The sequence below is a fragment of the Plectropomus leopardus genome, chromosome 4, assembly GCF_008729295.1.
Source record: "Plectropomus leopardus isolate mb chromosome 4, YSFRI_Pleo_2.0, whole genome shotgun sequence".
In the NCBI taxonomy this organism is placed as follows: domain Eukaryota; kingdom Metazoa; phylum Chordata; class Actinopteri; order Perciformes; family Serranidae; genus Plectropomus; species Plectropomus leopardus.
In genome coordinates, this window is record NC_056466.1 from 11080986 (window position 1) to 11105315 (window position 24330).

General features: G+C 37.9%; 1 protein-coding gene across 1 annotated transcript in view; it reads left to right on the forward strand.

Annotated features, from left to right (window-relative positions):
* Positions 1 to 24330, forward strand: part of ctnna2 (catenin (cadherin-associated protein), alpha 2) — a 393163-nt gene that overhangs the window by 16220 nt on the left and 352613 nt on the right. The window contains exon 2 of the mRNA XM_042485341.1: positions 14240 to 14346. Coding sequence (XP_042341275.1) covers positions 14245 to 14346 — 102 coding nt within the window. The 5' untranslated portion in view covers positions 14240 to 14244. The remainder of the gene's footprint in view (positions 1 to 14239; positions 14347 to 24330) is intronic.

A 24330-nucleotide genomic window follows, 5' to 3' on the forward strand; every position in this document is an offset into this window, starting at 1 on the left:
GCTTTTCCATTAAAAGAGCATTTGATTTGGTTCTTTGACTTAGACAGAGGGAAGGCTGCAAGGACTTTAATGTGATGATATTGTGATGTGGTAAAATGGTGTATATAAGTATATAAATGTGTGTGCATAAACAACCAAACTATGATAAATGCCTTTTGCAGTCTTTACATAATTGAATGTAGATATATTATTTATACGTGTATACTGCCCCAGTTAAGTATACACAATTTAATGCATCACAATGTGAAATGTTGAACAATTTATAGATGTGATAAACTATATCTGAATACAGCATTCTCAATATTTACCTATTGCAGAATTTGTTTAAAGCAAGTGGAATGACAAATGGTATTTTTCCTGCTATCAGGCAGTCAATAATCATGTTTAATGAATAATCCAGTGCAGTAGTGAAGCTACAACATCAAAACCACAGGCACCACACATGGCGTAAACAGCAGGGGCTTTCTGTTTGTGTTAGCTGGGCCAACAGTGTTGAATAGTACTCGTCATTGCCATCTGTTTTCTTTGGTATTGCCAACAGACCGCTGCATGGAGCGGCTCTTAGACAGGTGCTCAATCAATACAGACACACAAACAGAGCTCTGAGTCAGCAGAATCTGTCTTGAATGCTAGCGCTGTATTTACCTGATTTGTTGAGATGCACTGATCATCCTGCTACATCTTTTTTTAGTTAGGTGTCTTAAATACCAATGTAGTCTGTGAACAACAAAAGGCTGAGAGATTTTTTGAAAATGTACTTCTTTTCAGACAGGCTATAGAGCTAAAATATAATTACAAACTTGTTATTTTGTTACGTGATAAGTCTCTATGTCTCTATGTGGGGAATAAATGTTTTGACTTAACATTTAGACTTCTTAGATGTCTTTTTTCAATATTCATGAATTGAACTCCGGCTTCTGGATCACTGTTTTTTTGCAGAAAGGTTCCTTGTGGTTTCAGAAAACTCCTTTACTTCTGTCTCCAGGAGATTTCGTATTCGGCAGTGACTTCACGCAAGGGTTCAGCTTGTGCCAAAAAGTTACCATTGTACCACTCAACTATAGCCATAACTTTGTCCAGCTGCAGTGCAGAAATACCCCTCAAGAAGCAGTCTGTACTTGATTTCCTACTGTGTCAGAGATTGCAAATTCAGTTGGTGAAACAACTCTCCTGCTTGATTTTTTTTCTGCAACATGTCCCTCAGGTGTGTAAGGTGTGTCATTTGATGTTACATTAATCAAAGTGTCACTGAGTAAATGACTCTGTACCTGACAAGATTAAGTCCATGAGTTGATGGAGTTCACTGTAGGCTAAATGGACATCTTAATGAACTGTCAGAGGCTGTTTCTGCATCTCTCTGTACTAGTTGTTATTAGTACAGTTGAATTTAGCTTGGTCACTTTCAAAATGAGATCTTCAGTTTAAGTTGAGTTTGCTGAGCATATAAATCTGTGTTGAGTTTGTGGTTGTTTACATTAGGTTGATCTATGACAAAAAATCAATTCAAGAATGAGGAAAGCTATTATTTTGGCCAATGCAGTTTATTTTATACCTTACTTTTCTGGTGAAGTAGAACGTTACAGTGCAGAAGCCCTTGTGGTGTTATTAGTCTTAAAAGTTTGGCACATGGCAGATGGGCCAATAGCCCAGCAATGTCAACCTTTGTTTCTGATCCAGGCATTCAGGAGGTTTTTGCTGAGTGTTGAATTATTAGTTGAGGCCTCAAAAACAGTGAAAAAAACAGTTTCACATTACAAATCAGTGTTTCTCCCATGCTGTTTGGCAAGTGGCAGATGAGTCATTAGCCATGTCCCTGCTACTGTGTGCTCACCTTTTTTCTCTGATAACTTCAGATCCAGAAGTTCAGGAAGTTTTTACCCTGAGCTGAATTATCTGCAGAGGTCTGTTCCTCTCCAAGACAAACATACCATGTGATTTAAACTGGTAAAAACGCTGTATAAACCAGGTAAACATTAAAGAAGTCTGTGTTTTTCTGACGCTTACATTGCAGAGGGGCTGCATACTACAATGGCCGGTGCAAAAGGCGAGTAGAGCTATATAGAGCCAGTTTTTGGTTTGTCCATTCTGGGCTACTGTAGGAACATGGCAGTGCAACATGGTGATCTCTGTGGACAAGGACCCGTCTCCTATGTCTATATATACTGTGCATTTCAGGATAACAAAAACACAGTGACTCCTATTTTCAGGTGATTATACTCTAAAGAAAACATAATTATTATATTATATTACATTTCTGCCAGTATATCCCCCTAAATCCTTCACATTGGACCTGTGATACATGAATAAGTACATGGTCACATGGCTGTCTCTAATGTACTTTGTTTATAGATGGCAAGTTCTCTCTTGTTTACTGCAATGAATAATTACAATTTATGAAGTGAAACTATAAAAAAACGATCACATATTGTTTAAAATTCATCTCAAACCACTGCTTGTCTTGGCAGAAAAGAAAAACATGTAAATCCCATCCTGGTCACCCAATCCACGCAAACACACAACACACACAGCTTAGTTAACACCTGGTTGACTGAGGTAATTACTTTACATCCGTTAGCAGTTGTCTCTCTGCCATGTCATCAGCATTATTTCAGAGAAGAGCTGACACAAGCAGAAGGTAAGGTAATAATATTGTTTAATGGGCAATAAAAAACAAACAGTATCGCGAAGACCCTACATTAGGTGACAAATGAGCTGACTTACAGGAAATGGCAGCATGTGGCGGGCTCGCTACAGATGCCATTGTTACCACTCCTACATTGTTCCCACCCTTGCATTCTGACAATAAAACATGTCATTCCATCAGCAGTGACAGGATGTTAAATGTTTGTCCTGCTGCTCTCAGCGTCTGTGTACACAAACCCTTCATCTCCTCAGTTTTGACTCACGTTCCTTTGCCCACATTCACAGTTCAGTTCTTGTTATGGATATTTGGCTAAAATTAGATGAAAAAAGAATTTTGAGGGAACAGAATCAAAGTCACTGGAAGCAATCACAACAGTAAGCATTTTGCAGTAAAAAGTTTAATGTCTTGCCCTTCTCAACTCTAGCAGTGACTTGCTTACATACTCTGTCACATTTGTGCAAAATTCAACACCACTATTAGGTTAGAGGGGGCAGGACAGCAATGCAGCTTTGAAGGTGCTAACTTAGGAAAAGGTATGTGAAGCCAGAGATTTAATACACTCAGAAAATAGTGTGTTTCTGCACACAAGGTTGTATGATTTGTCAGCATATGATTTGTTATTTCAGCTAATTTATGTCTGTTTTGATTCCAAAGTGCAACTAAAACAGAATCAGTGTTCAGTATATGTATGCTAATCCATTCATTACTGGACAAAAAAAAATCCAGACTAGAGTTTATTGCACAGGTGTACATTGGTCTGCATTAAAGTAGACTTTAGAAACCTTTAGAAGTGTTATGATGTGCAGCTGGTCAGGTGGACGATGCTTGACTTGGCCGTAGATATGGTTATGGGCAGTGTCAGTTCATGACACAGCTAGATGGAATCTGTTCCAGCCATATGATACGCTGGACTGCGTCAGGTTGAAACACAGCTGGTTAGAAGGTACTATAAGGACTGCAAAGGTGCTTAAAAGGCAGATGGAAGGGATGGCGGATGTGTACAACAAAACCCCGGACTTTTACCCCAGAACCTGGTGTTTGCTTCACGCATTAATTCAGAGCCAAACCATAGCATATTTTCTAAACCTGACCACCCATACCTTTGTTGCCCAATCCTAAACATGTGCTTTTGTTTACATCCTGGCATTGGTTGCAGCAGCCTGGAATGTCACCAGCACATGCAGGTGGATGCCTAGAGCGTAATATGTAGATGTGGAAATCCACTGATAAAGCGGTGATATTTGCCAACTTGAGATGAGAATGTGTTGACTGACCATAAAGTTTAATAGGTTAGGTTTAGGAAAAGAAACATGGAGATGACAGACTTGAAAATAACTAAAAGTTCACTTGGTTTGACACAAACACCAGTCTCCTGGGGAAAAGTCCTATGTTATGTGACCCGTCCACCACCCCAACCTGCCTTCTTCGGCGGACTGTTTTGGTTTGTTCATAAAAAGTCAGTGTGAGCAAGAACAAGACTAGAACTGAAGTGCAACAATGTATCTTTTTCCCCCCTTGGAAAAAACAAATAAATCAAACTACAGGTGTGAAAGCACCCTAAGACGGCCACTTTGTAGTCTCAGCCTTACCCACAGTATTAAGTTTTAGACTGAAACACCTAGAGTGAACCCACTTAAAAAAGAGAGGGATATGGACATTCGACACAGCCCTGCAGCACTAGCCACTGAGCATCTGGGCTGCCCATCTGTGTGCTTATCCCATTACATAGTGCTTCTATAAAAGAATTTACAAGAGCAACAATATCATAACCTTAATCAAGATGTTTTTATTTTATATGTGTATTTAGTTGCTCTTGTCTTATGATGGGTACGCTGTACTGCATTAGGTTAATTATGATACTGTAACAGATTCAGTATCATGCCAGACTCTCTAGAGGGTATGCGTCACCCCCCCGCCGAACACGCCCCCCTCAGTCTGACTGAGTGGCAAAACATCCATCAACCTGGCAGAGTTTAGCAGTGGAAACGGCAAAACCAGGAGTAAAACAAATGATTATCTGCTCAAATTAAGGGACGTTGGACTCAACAATGATCCTTATGACTTACCGAAGAACCAGTGGTCCATGCACATTGACATGTGGCCAAGAATTGGGTATCCTGACATTTATATGTACCTGATTTTGATGCCGGGAAAATACACGATGCAAAAATTGAAGGCATACAAAAGCCTTGACACATACGTATTATAAAATGTATTTGTTTGATCAGCCACTTAAAACAAAGCAAAACTGGTTGTCGGTTAGGGATTTTGGAGTCTTGCCCCTAATGAAGATTTTCTTTGGGTGGTATTGAGGAAGAAAGGCGGTAATATGTGATTATTAATTCCATATTCTACACAATAATACCTTTTTTGTGATTTGCATACCTAGTTTTTAGTTTTTAATGTTTTAAATCAATCCATTAATCATTCCTTTATTTGTCACATGGAATTACATAAGGCACATCTCCATTGTTGGCTGCTGGTTTATACTTGTCCATGTTTCTGGTAATCCATTGTGTGTGGTTGTGGTATGATTTAACTGTCCACACATAGTTTTCATTATTTAGGCTTTCCTTTTACCATTAGAAAGAAAAAACACTGCACCAAAACTTCTTGAGTAGGTGGAAATGATTAATGACCGGAGATAACATGAGTATTAGTTATGCCAACAAGAAACCTAATGATCAACAGAACTAAAGTTTGGCGATCATTTCTCGCCAAACACAGAAGGAGCAATATCTGCAGGCTAGTGATGAATTGAGCAGTGAGAAGCTGCTTTCCAGCATGCACTGAAACAAATTGCAGAACACCAGCAATTGGTTGCACCACCAGTATCACTTTTAAAATGCTGAATTAAGTTGTAGTTTAGTTTTTGAGGCCGCAAGTAGCTGTGTTGTTGAATTAGACCTGATTCAGATTGAGTTTTATTTTACATACATGAGGGGGGTAGAATATTCGCAACACATCTAAATGTAATACAATGATAATCACAGTAACTACAGTGTAAAATGAGTCTACACTCTGTTGAGGTTGTAGTACATTCATTATGAACACTGATTGAGTGAAATTAGCATGGCAATACACAGAAGCCATGAGTGCAAGCAGTCAGGGAAAGCTCTAGCACTCAAGTTTCTCTTTTCCTCACTTTACTTGAATGTTTGTCTATATATCAGTGTCTACTCGAGAGGACTAGAATATTTATGCGAATACTTCTGCTGTGCTTTAGAATAAATCCTAAAAACTACCAGATGGCCCATTTTCCTCCCTGCATATTGTGTTACTCAAAAACCTTCTGAAACTTCCACAACCTTTCCCAAAAGCCTGTCCTGGGGCTGAAGACAATGCTCATTCCATTTATTCAGAATGTAAGGAACATGACAGTAAACAACACTTGCTTTAACTGTGCACCATCAAAACATAGATTTACAAACACACAGTGCACGTACATGCAAAAAGACACACATTTTCTTTGCAAAACACATGCAGTTGCTTTTTTAAAAAATGCTCTTAACACACTCTATCTGTATTCAATCTTATTTTTCTCACACCGTAAATGAATAATTTTCTGTTCTACTGTCTTGTTTTGCTCTGATCATTCCTCAGTCTCTCTCTCTCTCTCTCACACACTCACACACACACACACACACACACAGTTGTACACAGCAGATGGCGGGACATCTCACAAATTACAACAACTCAAATCTGACTCATGCTCTTCACCAAAAACATGTTTGTTGAACAAAACAGATCTGAGAGTAAGAGATTTTATCCCTCCTCAGAAAAAGGCTCATGCTGCGGTATGGGAATACCTTGGAATTTGTATAAAGGACAGACTTCAGATCAGTGAAATCCTGTGGAAAATGTGGTACCACAGTGATAGTGGACAAAATAGGATGCATTACTGAACTCGTGACTTACCTGAACATCTTGATGCATTGCATGTTTACCCCTGTTTTGCTATAGTACATCGCTGTGTAGGGTAGTGCTGATGTATTTGTGCCAGATTACTTCTCTTAGTTTTGTGGATGTGTTTTAAACATCTTCCAGTGCTGACTGTTGAGAACACAACACCAACTCATTAAAACTGTGGGACAGAATGCATGTTGCTCCCCAAACTGTCAGATCACATTGTGGTTTTATTAAATTTTATAGACAGTGCTGATGTCATAGCTGAAAACCTGTCACCTTTTGGGAAATTTGATAGTTTAAATGAGAAATTATTGGACCCCCAGCAGATCCAAAGATCCTAAAGTTATTATTTGGGGCCAGGGGATGTCTGCACTCTGCCTGCAGTGCATTTAAGGCAGCTGCACCTACTTGACCGTACATGTAAGGAAACAGTTTTACTACATTAGTGAAAACGTTGCTGTTTATAGGGGTCGACTGACCCGATGTCAGTAGAGATTTTTAGTAGTTAATGAGACTGATTACTGATATTTGGAACTGATCTGCATTTACAATAGAAATATTTCTGTTGAAATTTAGAATTTGGAGTACAACAAACAAACAAACTTCAACACAAAACTTTGTTGAAATGCCTTTAGCAAATGTGTAATCAAAACTGAAACTTTCATGTATAGCATCTTCCCAGCAACCTTTTTTATAAGGTTCAATGAAAATTTAAATAAAAAATGAATGAATGAAAATAGCAGCCTGATGTTTTACTGTACATTGTAAGAGATCCTCCCATGATGACACTTTCTTTGCATGTATTGCAGACTGCCTTCACTGGTGTTGGTTGAGTGTAATACGCAGACTTTTTCATTAGTTAATCAGCAAAATGCCAAATATCAGGCCTGATAATCGGACAGGCCAATAATCTGCCAACCCCTAGATGTTTAACACATTCTGCAAAGGTACCTTCAACTACGGCCTCAAATTCTCCTACAACCCTCTATTCCTTCAGGTTGCAAAAAATGCAACAGATGAGTGAGAAAGCAGTGATTGTAGGAGGCATTGTTTCATGGCACAGTATTGAGTGAAGTGGGGACTAGGTCAGAAGACATTAGGGAGACTGACAGGCCACCACTCATTGTAGGAAGGATAGTGACGTAGAACTGGTGGTCAGAGCTAACAGCCATGAGAAGGTACTGACAGTCTTTGTCTCTGTGCTGGAAAGACAGGGAGTCTGTTGAAGCTTTGAACGCCACTAGAGGCACATGTAGGGCCCTTTGAGAGTTACTGTCTGGGTACCTTTGGTATAGGTGGGCTTGAAACTCTACTACAAGAGGCTCTCTGGTGCTTTTGTCTGAAGGAGAGTGTCGTATGTAAGTGTACGTAGCCATAGCCATGCTGTTTATCGAGGTGGGAGTCACTGTCCATTGCTTTGAATATGCTTGTCACATTAACTCTAAATAGAGCACTGGTTAGTTGTGGGCCAATGTGTTATATTTACTGCTGCCGATGAACAAATATTATTTTTGTAAGACATCAGTTTTCAACACATTCTCACACCATCTCATCTTAATAATCTTCCGTTTTCACAGGAAATGTGCAGTTTCTGCTCATTAAATTCATAGTCTCTTTTAAAAAAAAAGTCATTTTTATGTTTACTTCATTAGGTTTAGGCAATAAAAATGAAAGGTTAAGTTTAGAAAAAAACATCATGATTTAACTTAGAATAAGTCCATTTGTTTCTAACGTAATGTAACATCCCAAGACATACTGTAAGTCACATACTCCATGTGACATATGTGGTATGGTACACACACAGTACTAGAACACTATGTTGTTATTAAAATGACTTGATTGACTTGGATTCACACGAGACACGAACTCTGTTCCCCCAGGGGAAAGTCTGAAGTTTCTTTGACCCATTTATCACCCCATCTGAATGCGCTGTACTGACTTTTTTGCTCTTTTTGCTATGGCAGTTGCTCTGAGCATAAAAAAATGCCGTTGCCTGGTGTGTGTCATATCCCTGCTAAAGGCTTCCTTGGTGTGTCTTGTGTATCTGACGCTGAATGCCTCTGACCAAGTGACAGTATTTAATGAGTTGACAGTAAGACTGGGTTGCATTTTAGACCACAGAGATTTCCCTAGTTTGCCAGGGAAACTTTCAAATCCAAGCAGACACATAATGCAAACTTGAGCAGAAAAGGCTTTTTTTTTATACACACATGAATAATAAGTTAAGTGTAGCTAAACTCTGCAACATGGATCTCAATAAACTTGGGAACGACATAAAGTTTGATGTATGCCAACTGTGCGATGACATCAACTACTGAATTTCAGACCAAGACCTATGTCGATCGACGCAAGTACACAAAAACAGATCATTGTCAGCGTGCGTCATCGCCACTTTAATGGTAAGAGAAAAATGTAAACAAGCAAATCAAGCCCTCGCTATAGTGGCATTTATGTGTGTCTAAAAAAATCTGAAGAAGAGTTGGAGAATGTGGACGTGTTTGTGGCTGAGGAAAAGAGTCCAACTTGGCATGCTAATTTTGCAGCAACAGCTGGAGGTAAATATTAGCATCTACTGACATTAAGCGGTGTTACGCTAATCAGTGCATCATTTCATGCTGCATTTCTATTGGTTGGTTAGTCGACGTGGGTCGTAACAGCAGTCACACAGTGAGAGGCTCATCCTAAATTTCTGACACTGTCAGAATTTTATCCCAGGCTGTCTTTGATTGCATGACTGTGACAGCAGCTATCCTTGAATCTCTCTCACTGTGCAATGTAGGACCACCGCCTTAGAGCCATGACCAAAGACATTGCCACTTTATGTCACAATCATCATCTTTTGTCTGGGATAGCCCAAAATCACACAATGTATACTGGGCTTTAGACACACTGGTGTTAGACTTGTAGCCTATTTGTATGTTAATTTTTAACTTCAACTATTCTATTGAGCCAGAAGGCATGTTATTTACAAGGTAGACGTGCTCTTTCATTCAACGATAAATGGAAAACAGACTTTAACAGAAATTTATCTCAGAAATGCTTCAGGATATCATTCTGTATCAAAACATTTGTTGTTAAACAGTGCAGCTGAATAATGAGATTATAGATGACAGTGTTTTTGACAGATGACTGTCTCTCACCTTTTTTGTTCTAGCTTCACGAGAGACTCCCTCACAAACACCTGTGATGGAATTTCACTTTGCTTCGCTGATTATATTCTGCATTATCTGAAACCTCAGTTCTACTGGTTTTGAAGATTTAGTGTTTTCCATAATGTGGCCACATTACAAATACAATGACAATGATGTTATACAGAGTGACACATTTTTACAATTATAAAATATTGGTGTAAAAAGCGTTCACAGATAGAGTCATGACATCTACAGAGATCTCCACCAACAATAAACTATATGAGTCACCAGAACATTCGATGTCACCGGCACTGATATAATACTATTATGCACTATGATAATCATGCTTTGCTTTCAGTCTGCTGTCTTTCAGTTAAGCTGCTATTGTAATGATGACAGCATTTGTGTTTAAATCAGATCAAAATTTTCCCCCAGTAGCTATAACACTAGGTCATCAGAAAAAAATCTCTTGGTCCCAACCACCCACCCAGAGCTGAGTAAATCTGCCTTTTCCTATCACACCCTGCAAGCTTGGAATGAGCTGCAAAGCATGCTAAACTTTAAAAATTCACCCTCTCTGGATATTTTTAAAAATAGTTTGAATTCAGGATTTACAGAACAGTGTTACTGCTTTAAACAAGTGCCATCCTTTGCCATGATTATTTTAAGCCCCTGATCCCTGTATGTTTTGTCACTGTTATTGTTTTTTTGATATTTTTGTAATGCTGTCTTTCTCTGTACTTGTGTTTGAAACATTTAATTTTGCTGCCAGTCTCGCCCAGGACTCACTGGCAGAAGAGATATTCTATCTATATTTCAGTAGGACCTTCACAGACAAATAAAGGATAAATAAATCATTTTTTTTAATCCATTGGTTACTTCCAGACTCTTTAAAGATTTGCTGGACCTTCGTTATAGAGAATCATAACTAGCATGATGCCAAATGTATTATTTTTGTTTAACCAACAATTCAAAAGCCAAAGGCATTTAGTTTACAATGAAATGAAACTGGGAAAAAAGGGATATCCTTACCACAGAGAGACTAGAACCAGAAAATGTTTGGGATTTTTGTCTTCAAAATAGTTAAGGATTGATTTTTGTGGTGATTAAATAATTAAATAATCAACCAATTGTAAAAATAATGAAATAATATCTTGCCGAACATCTTCATAGTGCTTTTTGTTCCTTTTCATAGGTGGCTTGTAGTTGTTGCCGAAGCATTTGTTTCCCTCCTGCTTTTTACATTATTTGTATCATCTCTGCCGGGAAACCTTTAGTGTCATAAAGGAAAGCTGCCAAACTGGTCTTCAAAAAGAGCAGCTGTCAAAGGCATCATTTATTCTCAGTTACTATCTAACCAGCTGGCTGCTAAAGTAAGCTACCTGAAACTGACATCAGTTAGACTGTTACCATAGAGAGACTACTTTTTTTATCCTTCCTGAATGGCAGAAAGATGCAGTCTGTTTTGAAATGGCAACAGTAAGTTCCAAAATGACTAAAAAAAAGTTATTTTCTCTGAGAAATTCTACATAAATTATACACACACTGGCTCACAGAGTGCATTTATTGGGAAATAATCCACAACTTCAAAGTAAAATCATCAAATATGAAGTCAGCTCTTAGGAAGAGAATTTTTTTTTTTACATACTTTTTTCTATAAATATGTTTTGCAGTTTTGCCAGAAGTAAGTTAAGAGTATGAAACTGTATTCAACATTCATCACCACCTTGATACATGTAATTTTGAAAATGTCAGAAGAGCAAAATTACATGTATCATTCTCTCAGGTTCTGTCAAACTACTGTGTGTGATAGATTGATAAATTGAGAGATGCACAAAACCCAATTCATTCTCCCTGTCCACACTTCCCTTTGGGGACAAAAATGAAATGGCACCAGCATAAGTGATGCCCTTACATTTTTTTTTTTTTAATCTTAAGGTCCATGCTCTTTTGAGAGAACTATAATGTCTGGAATGTGGTTTCATCAATAGTGCCAGGTTGCCAGATTTCCTACTGTTCATCCATCTTTAACCCACTGTGTGTCGTATTAGAGGCCTCTGGCCCAGATCTGTCATTCTTATTCACATTCTTTATTCCCTTCTGCCTCATTGACATTGGCAGTAGACGGAGCCAGTCCCAGCTGGCTCATTCTGAAATTGCTTACTGTAGAACCACATCCCCACAGTAAAACAGACTGCTTCCCCCATGCCAGCTGTTCAGCCCTCACGTTCACCTAATATAACCCCAGTGAGCTTAAGGGTTTTAAAACTGTAATGAAAAAAATATTCCAAGTTAAAGAGCAGGTTGTCAAAAGGACTTTACAATTGAGACTCATATTGCAGAGCTCAGCAGCACCTCAGGAGTGCATCTTCTTACTTATATGACTCGTGGTTCTCTAGAATACAGAAATGTGGATCTTAAGATGATTGTTGGATTGGCTGAATGAATTGAACCTCAGGTTAATTTTATCACCAACTTTTCTTCTGTTAATCTTTGCTTTTACCTCCTTTCCTTGCTATTTTTTCTTAATTTGGACTCTCATAGTGCAACACAATATAATGTTTAAACCTGAATGATTTTAAGTAATCAGCAATGTGGACAAGTCTATGCCAAAACTCCACTGAGTGACATCTGGCTGGATTTACTCAAGCCTTACTCAGTAAGTTCCAGCTTTGGATAGATACATTGTAATGATGGAGTTAATTAAAAAAGTTAATTACAGAAATTTAAGGCTAGAGACGTGACCATTGGTTTATTTGTGGTTTGCTGGAATTGTTGATTGTGCTTTGTTTTATTTGATGTGCACAGCCAAGATGTGCTGACTGTTAACGGTTACTGGACACCCACAAAAACCTTGCTGTTGAGCCAGTAGTTTTGGACCTCATTGTATTTTGTGGAATTGCTGACATGTCAGTGCGGTTACTGACACAAATCTCATGATAAAATATAATCTCTGAAAATTCTAGTTTATTACTGGTTAAATGTTATTTGCTAAGTAAGGAGTAATTAATTACAATACAGGTTATGTGGTCATTGAATAGATAACTTAATGACATAAAGGCTATTCTCTGACACAGAGGGGGACTGAAAGGCTGCACTACTTTTAGAGCGACAGAGTGGTTTATCATGTTTGTCCCATGGCCAGTTTTTGGACAACACAATTTTTAATTTGAAATTCCATGACATGACACTTTGGCCTGTATCCTAGGCCTCATATACAGCCTGGAATCTGTGATCAGTCATCCGCAGGCTGTTGGGGCTGAGCGCTTGCACCCCATTGAATTGTTTACTCTTTCATGCCATGTTCACGCAGTAAGTGTGTACTTGTATGTGCCTTTAAACACTGTCAATTCTATTTCACAGTGACACAATGCTGATAATATTCATGTCTAAAGGCCTGCATACATCAAGGGCTTGACCAATAAACAACACAAATATGCAAAAAAAACTTGCTTGCATCAAAAATATTCATACCAACAGCAATGTGAATTTGCAACAGTTGCAAAGGCCCTCCGTTGTTGTGATGTGTTGTTCGTTATGTAAAACTTGAAGCTTTTTTTTGCTGGTACAAAAGCTCAGAAAAATCAACCATGGCCTTAAGTCCCTTTTTTGGCTGTGTAATATCCACATTTTGTGTGAAATTACTCTTGATAAAAATGATAGTTTGGAAAAAAATATATTAATGTAAAAATTAATCACATTAAAAAAAAAATCACCTAGTTTGTTTTGTTTTACTTTACTTGTAGTTTAATAGGATTCCCATTCACTAATGCCCTATCATCTGGTAGTTTTCCTGGGATGCTACACATACATCATACAAATTCACAAACAATGACTGTATAATATAATGCACACACATTATATATATTCAAACATGACATTACATACAAAAAAAAAAGAATATATCAAAAGGCCATAAAAACAGTAAGTCAACTTACAGAGAAAAAGTCTGGAGTCTGGCTTGACACAGTGACAAAAACTTTGCCTTCAAAAGAACATGAAGTTGACATAAGGAAGACCAGAAGTATTACAAGGTGAACATCCCAAATGATCACTTCTGGTCATCAAACAACTCCTTTCAACAGAAGTGCCTGTGGTGATACAGTAGGAAACTCAGGAGAGCTAACCTGGACCAAATAAATGCTGTCAGTTTTTTACCAGTGCATTACGGAAAACACACCATGTGCACACAGTGGGGTAGCAACACTGCACAGGTGTGACACAACTAGCACTTAAACAACACAATGCTACCCTAGCAAAAGCTTCTGTATCTATAGGTTCTGTTATCTCTGTGCTGTCTTATCAACCTGTCAGCTTTTTAGGAACATCTGTACCTGCAGACTAATATTAAAAAAACTGCTTCTTTTTTTAAAATATTTTCAAAGAACTGTTACTAAGCTGAACACTGCCTACAAAATTTGTGAACACTTCTTGCCACCCTGTCCTCCAGGGCATGTGTAATGTGAAATGTGAACTGTCATAACGGTTATATGTCTCATTGAACTGAAAGGTTTTCACATTTTTCTAACCATTCATCTGTTTTTGCTTCCAACAGAGACCATGACGACCGCCACCTCCCCCATCCTGTTGAAATGGGACCCCAAGAGTCTTGAAATCCGCACTCTGACTGTGGAGAGGCTTCTGGAGCCCCTGGTCACACAGGTAGCTCAGTTAACTCTGTGATGCAAATGTAACTAAAGAGTTGCTGATGGGACATTTGTTATAGTTCATAATGACAGCAAAATTGATTACTTTGTGGTTGCACCTTTGCTGGATCACTTGTTGTAAAGATGTTTAACTCTACTGGGTAACTGCCAAAGACTTTGGCTCATCGCCACTGACTTTGCTTGTCTTCTTTCGCTAAACAGATTGCTGAACATGACTTTGGTCACCCTAGCTTCTGTGACAGAGTGTGTCTAGGGTTGGGTATTGTTTTGATTTTGTGGTTTCTGAACCCAATGTGTATACTGAGTCTGGCCAAAGTCTTACTGAATCCTGGTTCAGATGATAGTCATATTATTTGACAAAGAAAAATAAGAGCTAATGCATTCTGTAAGTCAGATCCACCTTTAGCCTCTTCAGATTCAGGTTTCTGAGAGAGTTTTTCACTTGGTGCAGAGCATGTGTAAAATGTTTGTAAGGTCTAGGATTAGGGTCAAGTCTTGGAGGTTCTTACAAGGCTGCTGTAACTGCTGTATATCATCCAAAGCAGAACTTGGGTTTTTGAATTGATTAATGTTCTCTCCAGCATCTGCATGTATCATCAACTGCATTACATTGCAGCAGTAACTAATCATAATGGCTAACTTCGTCATAAATGATACACAATTTGCTGTTTACAGTGATAATTTAACCCATCTCAGGCAATGTTTAATGCTTACCAACTGCAACAATGCATGATGACTGGTACTGTTTCACTTTTTTTGAGTGTGTGTGTGTGTGTGTGTGTTTTCATGGCATATGTGCTACTTGAGATACCTACTGTAGCTGTGAACTACCACAGAAGCTGTTTTGAGTATTTTGCCAGTTGATATTTCTGTGTGTCTGTCTGTGAACAGATTTTGTTAACGCAATAGCATTGCAACCATGCAAAATGCAGATACAAAACTTTACAGGTGTGTAGTTGAGAGCAAAATGAAGGCTGAGTTTGAAGATGGGTTTGGTCTGAGCAATGGCGCTGGAAGTAGGGGGGTAAGAAGTATGATGAAGAAGTAGTATGAAGAAGTATGAGGACATTTTTTAGGATTTAGTGGCATCTAGTGGTGAGGTATTAGATTGAAACCAACTGAAACTTCCTACGTGAGCCAAGGAGATCCACGGTGGCTGACTTGAAAAGATGATAGCCCAACTAGAGTCAATGTTTGGTTTGTCTGTTCTGGGCTACTGTAGAAACAACACGGCGGACTCTTTAAAAGACAGCCTGCTCTGTATGTACATATGATTGGCTCATTCTAAGGTAATATAAACACAGTGGTTCTTAGATTCAGGTAATTATACTCTAATGGAAACAATGGTCTAAATATTAGATTTCATTTCTGCCAATATATCCCCCTAAACCTTAAACATTGAACCTTTAAGTTGTGGACCACTGTATGTCAGCTGGAGTGATCGATTTTCAAGTTCATGGTGATGCTGTGCTGAAAGGAAATGAAACTGATGTCTACCTAGAAGGTACTATAGGAGACAAACACAGTCAGAAATCTAAAACTCTTTGGTCTTCTTTGGGAAATAAATAAACACTGTTTGCTTGGTAACAGAATAACAGAACACAGCAGCTTTCCCTAGTTTTTCAGAAATCCCACCACAAAATCAACCAGACTTACTCACAGTAGTTGCAAAATGAGCGCAGCATCCAGGTGGGACTGTACCTCTTTATTCCAGGCCGACATCCTTGGCAACTATCCCGTTATTTCAGGATGTCTTCATAAAGCTGCTTCATTGAAGGTTGTGGCTGACCAACTGACTCTGGTGGTTATTAGATTTGGAAAGGCTAGATTTACTCCCAGCCAGGGACTCAGAACACAGCCTGTTTACTCTTTGGTCCCCTAGAGAATGTATTGTTGGTATTGATTGTAGACTTTTCGCCAGCTTTACCTGTTACAGCAGCAATACACAACCGTTATATCTCCTATTGTCAACTTTTTATGTTTGCTTTCTTTTGGAGACAATGGATTATTATAGTGTCTGGGTTTATCTGAACTTAGACACAAAACCCTGATATACCCTCTTGTTTCAAAACCCTTTTACAGTATATGACTCAGAACTGTGATTACTAAGTGATTGTTTTGTAACTCACAAAGAAGTCTCGGATCTTTGCACTCAAGCCCACCATCCTAAAGAAGTCGTAATGCATTTTTCACTAAATTAAATTTAAGGTACAACAGGAAGTTTGTCAAATAGAGAAAGACATGGTTCATAAAATTTGTCCTTATTACTTTTTTAAGCTTCCATTGTTATACATGTGTAGCCTAGAGACACTTCAGTAAACAACAGAATACAAAAAGCTGTTGTGCAGTTACACATGAAATGAGATGGATGCTGTTTTTAAAATACAAAATGAAAAGTGCTGAACTGAACATTGCAGATTCTTTAGCGCAAACATTAGCAGGAATTGATCTTATTCTTCTGAGATATAATGTCTTTGCAAGCTTTCTGTAGTAGCCGATGCTTCTGTTTTAACAGATATGTTATTAGTAAAGACACCTCCACTTTGGGGTTGGGTAGATTAATACTGCAGGTCTTTTGAGTCCCATGGCACCAAGTAAAATCATAATAATTTGTCCAAGTTGAGTTGCAACCCTTTTTGATATTGTCAAGTCAAATCACAACATTTGTACCTCCGACTCAGGTTGGGTCTTTTAACTCAAGTCCAAGACTTATATTGAATGTGCTTTTTGCTGTTATCATATAGTGACATTGACAAATGCATGACACCACAGAAATGCAGGCTCTGGGAATAAAATCTTCTTAGTGTTATGATGTTCATATTAATGTCAAATATAACCATAGAAAGGGTTGTTAAGCTTTTGAACAGGATCTGTACAGGCAGACATTGCTTATTTAATCAATTTAGACAGCACTGTATACGGCATGCCTGAGTACAAATCCTGACCATCAATGAGCAAGTTTTTCTCCTAGAAATTATGTTTGTATAGTACTAGTTGTTTTTTTAATTACATTGTGGTGAGAGAGTAATCACTGCCTGCACTTTGTTTGGAGACAAGAATTTTCTGAGTTAGAAAACTCTTTATGTACCACACTGGATTCACAGGGTATGGGGAGGTGGCTGGGGTGGATGGGGACATACAAACTGTTGCACCAGGGTCCCAGTTTAGAGCCCAGACCGCTGTCTGTGATTAAAGCGATAAAAGCCCTTTTGTTTGTGATTTTGGGTGCATGATATTAAAAAAAAAGGTAATAATGACAAAATAATGCTGTAGTCACTACAGGTAGATAGTGTTTTACAAGGTTGCCTATTTTGGTGGAAAACGGATGACATACATTGTCCTTAAACATTTTGCTGATATATTAAACATTTTTGTGGCTTGCCAGGTATGTTAATTACCAGCATTTCTTTATTATGTTAACTGAAAAGATAATTTGATCAGCATTACTTTTCCCCTAATACATGTATTTGCTGATTCATCAGTTGTATATAACCACAATTTCTATACAGGGCTTTAAACCATATGTACACTAGACTTGCTTACTTGATGTTTTTGATTGCTTGATATTTCCTGTAACAGCTAAGTTTGTGCCCAAAGTTAAGTTCATGGCAAATCACCAAAATACCAATAAGAATGCATCAAGAGATGGCTGAATCAGAGCAGAATCTGAGAATGTGTCTCCCTCCTAATTTATTTTATAGGATTTCTGAGCTTGAGTTATTGTTGGCCATCCGTCTCTTCATCCCTGCCTGTATAACTTTATAGGTTTTGGGCTTATTTGCTGTAATTGGATTACATAAAAACTTCCAGTGAACCACCATTACTGTTTGCTTGGAAGAAAACCCAGACATGCATTTTTCAATTGGCATCATCTCCCTATTTTGAATAACATTGGCATGAAATATCAGAATAAATTCTATTAAAATATACACTCTAATTTTGGGCAGTGTATAAAATCCAGCTCAGTTGGTTTCCATTCAGACATGCTGTAAGCCACATCCTATGTTTGTTCTTATAAGTGGTCATCAAAATGACAGGTAGTTAATTGCTTAATATTAGCAGGACGAAAGGGTGATAAGCTTCCTCTCTTGACACATAGTGATCATTATTAATTCCTTTCTACAGCGATGCCCGGCTGCCCTTACAGCAAATTATGTGTTTGACTACCAAACTATTTCTATTATTATTCTATTTTAAAATGACGTGTCTTCCCCTTGACATCTTAATTTCTGTTTATTGAAATCCATTTTCCTGTTTTTGCAGCAGTGATTCCTGGGTTATTTCAGAAAGCTTCATTCTGAGGGTGTGAACTCCCAACACAATGCTTATCGATTTAGCTAAAACAGAAAGAATTCAGATGCAGGTCTTTTGTCAGACACGTCTGGAAATAATAAACATCTTATCCTTTCAGGTGTAAGATCCAGGGGAGTTGTACAGGCAGTTGCTTGACAGTGAGATTCCAACTGAGAAATGTTGCGGTATTCGTCTTATATAACAACTTTTAAATAAATGATCTGTAACTTTATTTGCTTGCACCATCTGACTGTTAGCTCTCTGAATTGATGGATATTACGGTTAAAAATAATTCATCATCTACTCTGCCGCACAATAATAGTAAAATGCTGCAACAAAGATGATATTGCAGCAAAATGGATTCTCTGCACACCTTTGGGAATGAGCACAACAGCCAACTATAGTAGTTCATCTTTACTGCAATTGCATTGGAAGCATGGAGCATTTTCGGATATAAACGAGACACTGTGATTGTTTTTCCTGTCAATTTGGATGATTCAGTGTTTTTGGATGGAATAAAAGGTTGCCTCAGGAGGATAGACAAACAGGCTCACCCTGACATTGCTTGAGATAGCAGGCTCATTTATCATGACCAAGCTTCTCTCACCCCTGCTGGAGTACTGGCCAAGTCCATAGCTAATAACACTGAGGGGCTTACTTTATCACTGCGTATGAAGGCAGCATGCCTCTGATATAGTAAACATTTTTATACTGCAGGCGGTGGCAATATATTTTGAAAGAATTATAGGGAGGTAGCCTTGAGAGGCAGGTGGGAAAAAACAGGTACTAGAAGTTTGGCTGTTTTCATTTACTACAGTCTAGACTTTATATATGTTGGTATGGAAATGTGGAGGCACTGAACAGGAACCAGTAGGCCATAATGGTATATACATGGTTATAAAACGTGGAAAGGCTGTAATATAACTATGGAAATGATAACAGAATTTTGGTGCTGGACAAACTTTTGCTTTAACTAGCTTCACACACAGGCAGTCAGTGGATACTCTACGAAACTTTTAATCAAACTTTGGACACATAAAAATGTACAGCAATGAACTTTGCAAGATACCAGTTCTGGCCTCTGGGGTCTCAGTTATTCATGTGTACACACACACACAGTTAAAGTAGTATCATTACATATGATAATTAAGGAAATGTGTTGCATTGATCAATTTATATTCCTTGCGTTGTAGAAAACATTGCACTATCCCCTATGAAAGGAGAAAATATAGCTGTTAATATACGTAGCTGATAATTCTTTGCTCAAACAATTGTGATTACTTAATTTCTGCCTAGTTAAATGTAATAACATTTGGGTGACAATCATAGACTGTATAAAATAATGGACATAGCTGCTGTGATGTCATCCATTGGTTTGTGGAGTACAGTTTTGAAGCCCTAAAGTTTGGCATTTCTGTCGTTGTCATTAGGCTTGGGTGGTATCATGGTATTACGGTATACTAGGGCATTTAGAAATCCCAAAGGTTTGATTTTCAGTACCATCATACAGGCGCTCCTCTTTGTATCAAACTAATTGCATGTAGTGCACAGCACACACAACAGTTCAGTCTCCGGTCTCTACTGGTGGAACAAGCAGCTGATCTAAAAGATCACCTAGTGATGAAGGTATAAGTTTTAGGATTGTAAATTGCCAGCAGAGAAAGACTGTGGCGGCATGGTTTTTTAAAAAAAAAAAATCTAATTAAGAACTGATTCCATCTGGTTAGCTCCCCACACTTATACCTTCATATACTGTATACCCCAGTGAAATTTCAGGAAGGTATAAAGGTAGGTAAAGGTATGAAAAATTAGGTATCACCCAGGTCTAGTTGCCATCTTTGTTTTTGGAGCCAGAAATGAACATATGGACAAGAGGGTATAGCTATAGAGTAGCAAGGGGCGCATGTCTTTAAGCCTTAGTAAAATGTAAATTGGTACGTTTTATAGAAAAATCTGCTCCGTTCAGTTGTCAGGAATGTTGAAATTAGTTATAGAGACCAAAACGTTTTTTTGTTTTTTTTGCACCAGCCTGTAAACATGTTTAATTTTGCTGTAAAGTTGGACATTTTAACATGCAGTCTATGGGGATTGACTGTTTTTGTAGCTAGCCTCAAGTGGCCGTGCATTGACTTAAGTTATCAGCCCCGGAGTTTGCTGCTTGGTAATGATACATGTATTCATTTGAGAGAAATAGAAAAAAACTCTTCATTATTATTATATGCCCTTGGATAGAGAACAGTACAAGGAATCTGAAAGTCAATATTTGCTCAACAGTGTTAAATCATGAGATCATTTAAAGGGATTGTTACATTCATTTCTGGCATTCTTGTGCATATGAGTGTAAACAAACAAACTTAAGTAATTGTTTTGTCACCCTTGCACAGATATTTTTTAGTTTTTATTTTAAAAAGGACTGTCGGGGCCGCTGCACAGTCTAATGTTAACTTCATATCAGCATTATGGTTTACTGTCAGTGAGCATAAAAAAAAACACAAACAAAAAACAGGCTTGCTGTTCTCTGTGTCGCGGTGCTTGTCTTGCTGATACAGTAGATTTGCACTTACAGTAAAAATAAGAGTGCTGATCCCAGGATTCACATCAGTCTCGCATCGTGTAGTGTGTCTCCTGTAATCGTTTCACAGCAGGATCTACTAATGAGGTAAAAACACTCCAACCCAAATATTCAGGGTGAGAGGTGTACAGAGGTTCCTCAAAGCTTGCATTGCTATACTGTCAAACACTATTTGATCAGAGAAAAGACAGTTTCTTTTCTACCCTACCTCTCTTTCTCTCTTTCTCCCTGACTCACTCACTCAAACACGCACACACCCACCCACACACAGATTTTATTTTAATAATTTCATTGGTTTGCATGTTTATTAAGTCTTTGTCTTCACTTCATCCTCACCCATTTCATTTAATCTTAGCTTGCTATATGCATACTAATAATACTTTGTTTATCTGTGTTTGCTTTATTTGTTGCTTGTGCATATTGGACTTCCCTTTCTAGGAACAACTGACAAGGTCAAGAATGACTATCCCATAATAAAAAAAATAAAATAAGTTAATTAAAAAACAAACCAAAACCAACCCAGAGGCATTCATCAGGTTTAAAAAACAAAACAAAAAAAAAAGATTTTTTTTTTTTAATGTTAGGCTTGATATTCATCAGTTTTTGTTGACTTAAAAGCAACCAATGTTTGCTGCTTTAAATAAATACTTTGCAGTAAAAGACACATTTCTTCCGAACTTAATAGCCTATAACAAACGAATTCAACATTAAAATTCTCGCTAAATGGCTTTGACTTTCTCTGACAATGATTAAGACTAGCAATCCTGTAGACCAGTGGTTCTCAAACAGGGCAGGCCCCCTCGGGGTATAGAAGCACTGTGACAAGGGGAAAAATATGGAGTGAAACAAATTTGAATAATTATGATTTATGTAGGGAAAATAAACAAATGAGTTTGCTGATGCTATCATACTGACCTTTATGTCACTAAATTTCAGAATAGAATCTTTTTTAATAGTTGCTTCCCCAGTTATTGTTATTGATTGTTTAAAAAATAAATGCATTGTGGAAATTGACTTTTTTAGCTTCTGAAGGGGGGCATGCTCTAAGCAGTCATTGTTAGGGTTTAGTACTGTTTGGGTTTTTTCTGATACTGGTACAAAAATGATACGGTACCAAAATGGTGCCTGAACGAATACTTTTTTTAAAAAAAATAAATCACAAAACGGCAGTGAATAACTTGAAAGAGTAGCTTTTTTATTGCAAAGGTCAATTTTAGCCAACTTGAAATTAAATAAATGACCTTAACAGTTTAAAGTACACTTTGATATATAAATATGAATTAATATAAACAGTATTTACAGATTATAACACATTTACATAATCAATAAAAACTAAATCACCAACAATATTTATCCGCAGCCAGAGGTGTCTCTATTATCTGTTAAGGAGTGACAACAGTGGGAATAGCTGGTTCATTAACAGTCCACTTTAAGGGAGCCTGCTCACTTTCTAATGTGAGGCTAACTTGGCTTCCAAACTTCGGGGCTAACTCCATTTACCGTAATCAGCAGGTGGCAAGAATGACACGGGAGCTCTGCTTTAGTGTTGAGGAGTTTTAGCATTTATTCACTGACAAATAGCCTAAACTGTTCACACACTGCACTATTGTTTTTACCTTCATACTCTCTGCTCCGGTCACTGCAGCCTCACTGTCTCCACCGCCACACAGTGGCAGATATGCACTCTTTTCCTTTCTGTGCTGCACACTTGCAAAATATGGCACCAAAATGAGGCATCCAAATCTGCATCTGGATTCAATCTGGTAGGTAGCACTGGTATAGACTCTTAGACTGAAAACTACCACTGTTTATAAAGTAGTTAAAGCTGGCTACATCTTGTCCAGCTACAAGTGTAAAATGCTGCTTTTACATTGCTGCTCAGTGTCAACAATTTCATTCATTCATTCATCCGCAGAACTAGAACTTTACTTTATAATAATAATAATAATAATAAATAAATAATAATAATAAATAATAATTAGTATAATAATATAATATTAAACTTAGTTATGTAATATTAAAAATACTTTTACTTAAGTGGGATTTTAAATGCAGGACTTTCACTTACTGTAAAAAAAGGATCGGAGTACTTGCATCACTAATCTAACTTAAATGTATCTCCTATTGGCCCTTAATGCATGTAAGCCAAAGGATGCAATATAAGACATTTTTGTTTTCCTGTTCTTGGAGCCAGTCTTGGCTGAAGGTAATAGCTGTAAACACTGTCATTATCTGCCGTAAAACACCCCTCACTCTTGACATTTTTTTCCTGTTATTCTGCTTTAAAATTGTAGGTGTCTTTTATTCAGGATAAGTCTGCAGTCTGAATTGGTAGTATATTGTCTAATTAATGTCAAAGGTCCTTTTGCTTGGAGGCTGTTGTTTAATTATTATGCAGTTGGATGCAGTAGGTAAGGTGGTCTTTTGCAAAGTTAGTCTTTGAAGTGAGCTCTTGTTATTGGGATGTGCATACCAGTTTGATTGGTCTTAGGGATTATAATTGATGCCTCATTAAAAAAATAATGATAAGGAGATGAAGACTCCAGCCATACTTAGCATTTCATGTGTTCCAAGTGCACTCTCTAATGCCATGTTTAAATCCAGCTGCCCTGACATTGATAGATTTCACATTTTATGTTGAGTATCACTGCATTTATGCCATGTATATCAGCCACATACCACATACCTAACAGAAAAAGTGTTGCTCTTATGGGGTTAAAACATGACATGAGTACCACAACAAAGTGGATTTACCCCCTGATCCCTCCGCCCTAATTCCGCCTCTTGGATGGGATTTCCACCACTGGGATGTTTGGTTGTTGACATGACATACTGCCTCCATGTGCTGCAGGGAAAAGCCTCTCTTCTACACTGTCTGTCCAGTTTGCTCAACCAGAGAGAGCTATCAAATGATTTCCTAGTTATGGTTTCTTTTTTTAGGGGCCTCTGATTCCCATGGTTGCTTTTGATACTCTAACATGGATTTGTTCATGGTGAGTACTCATGCCAGCCTCATCGGTGCAACTTTCTTCTCTTAATGAATGTTTGATGTCAGAGGTCATCTCCTTAAGTATTAACTATGTATAATAACAGAGCTGGAAGATGGTCTGTGCT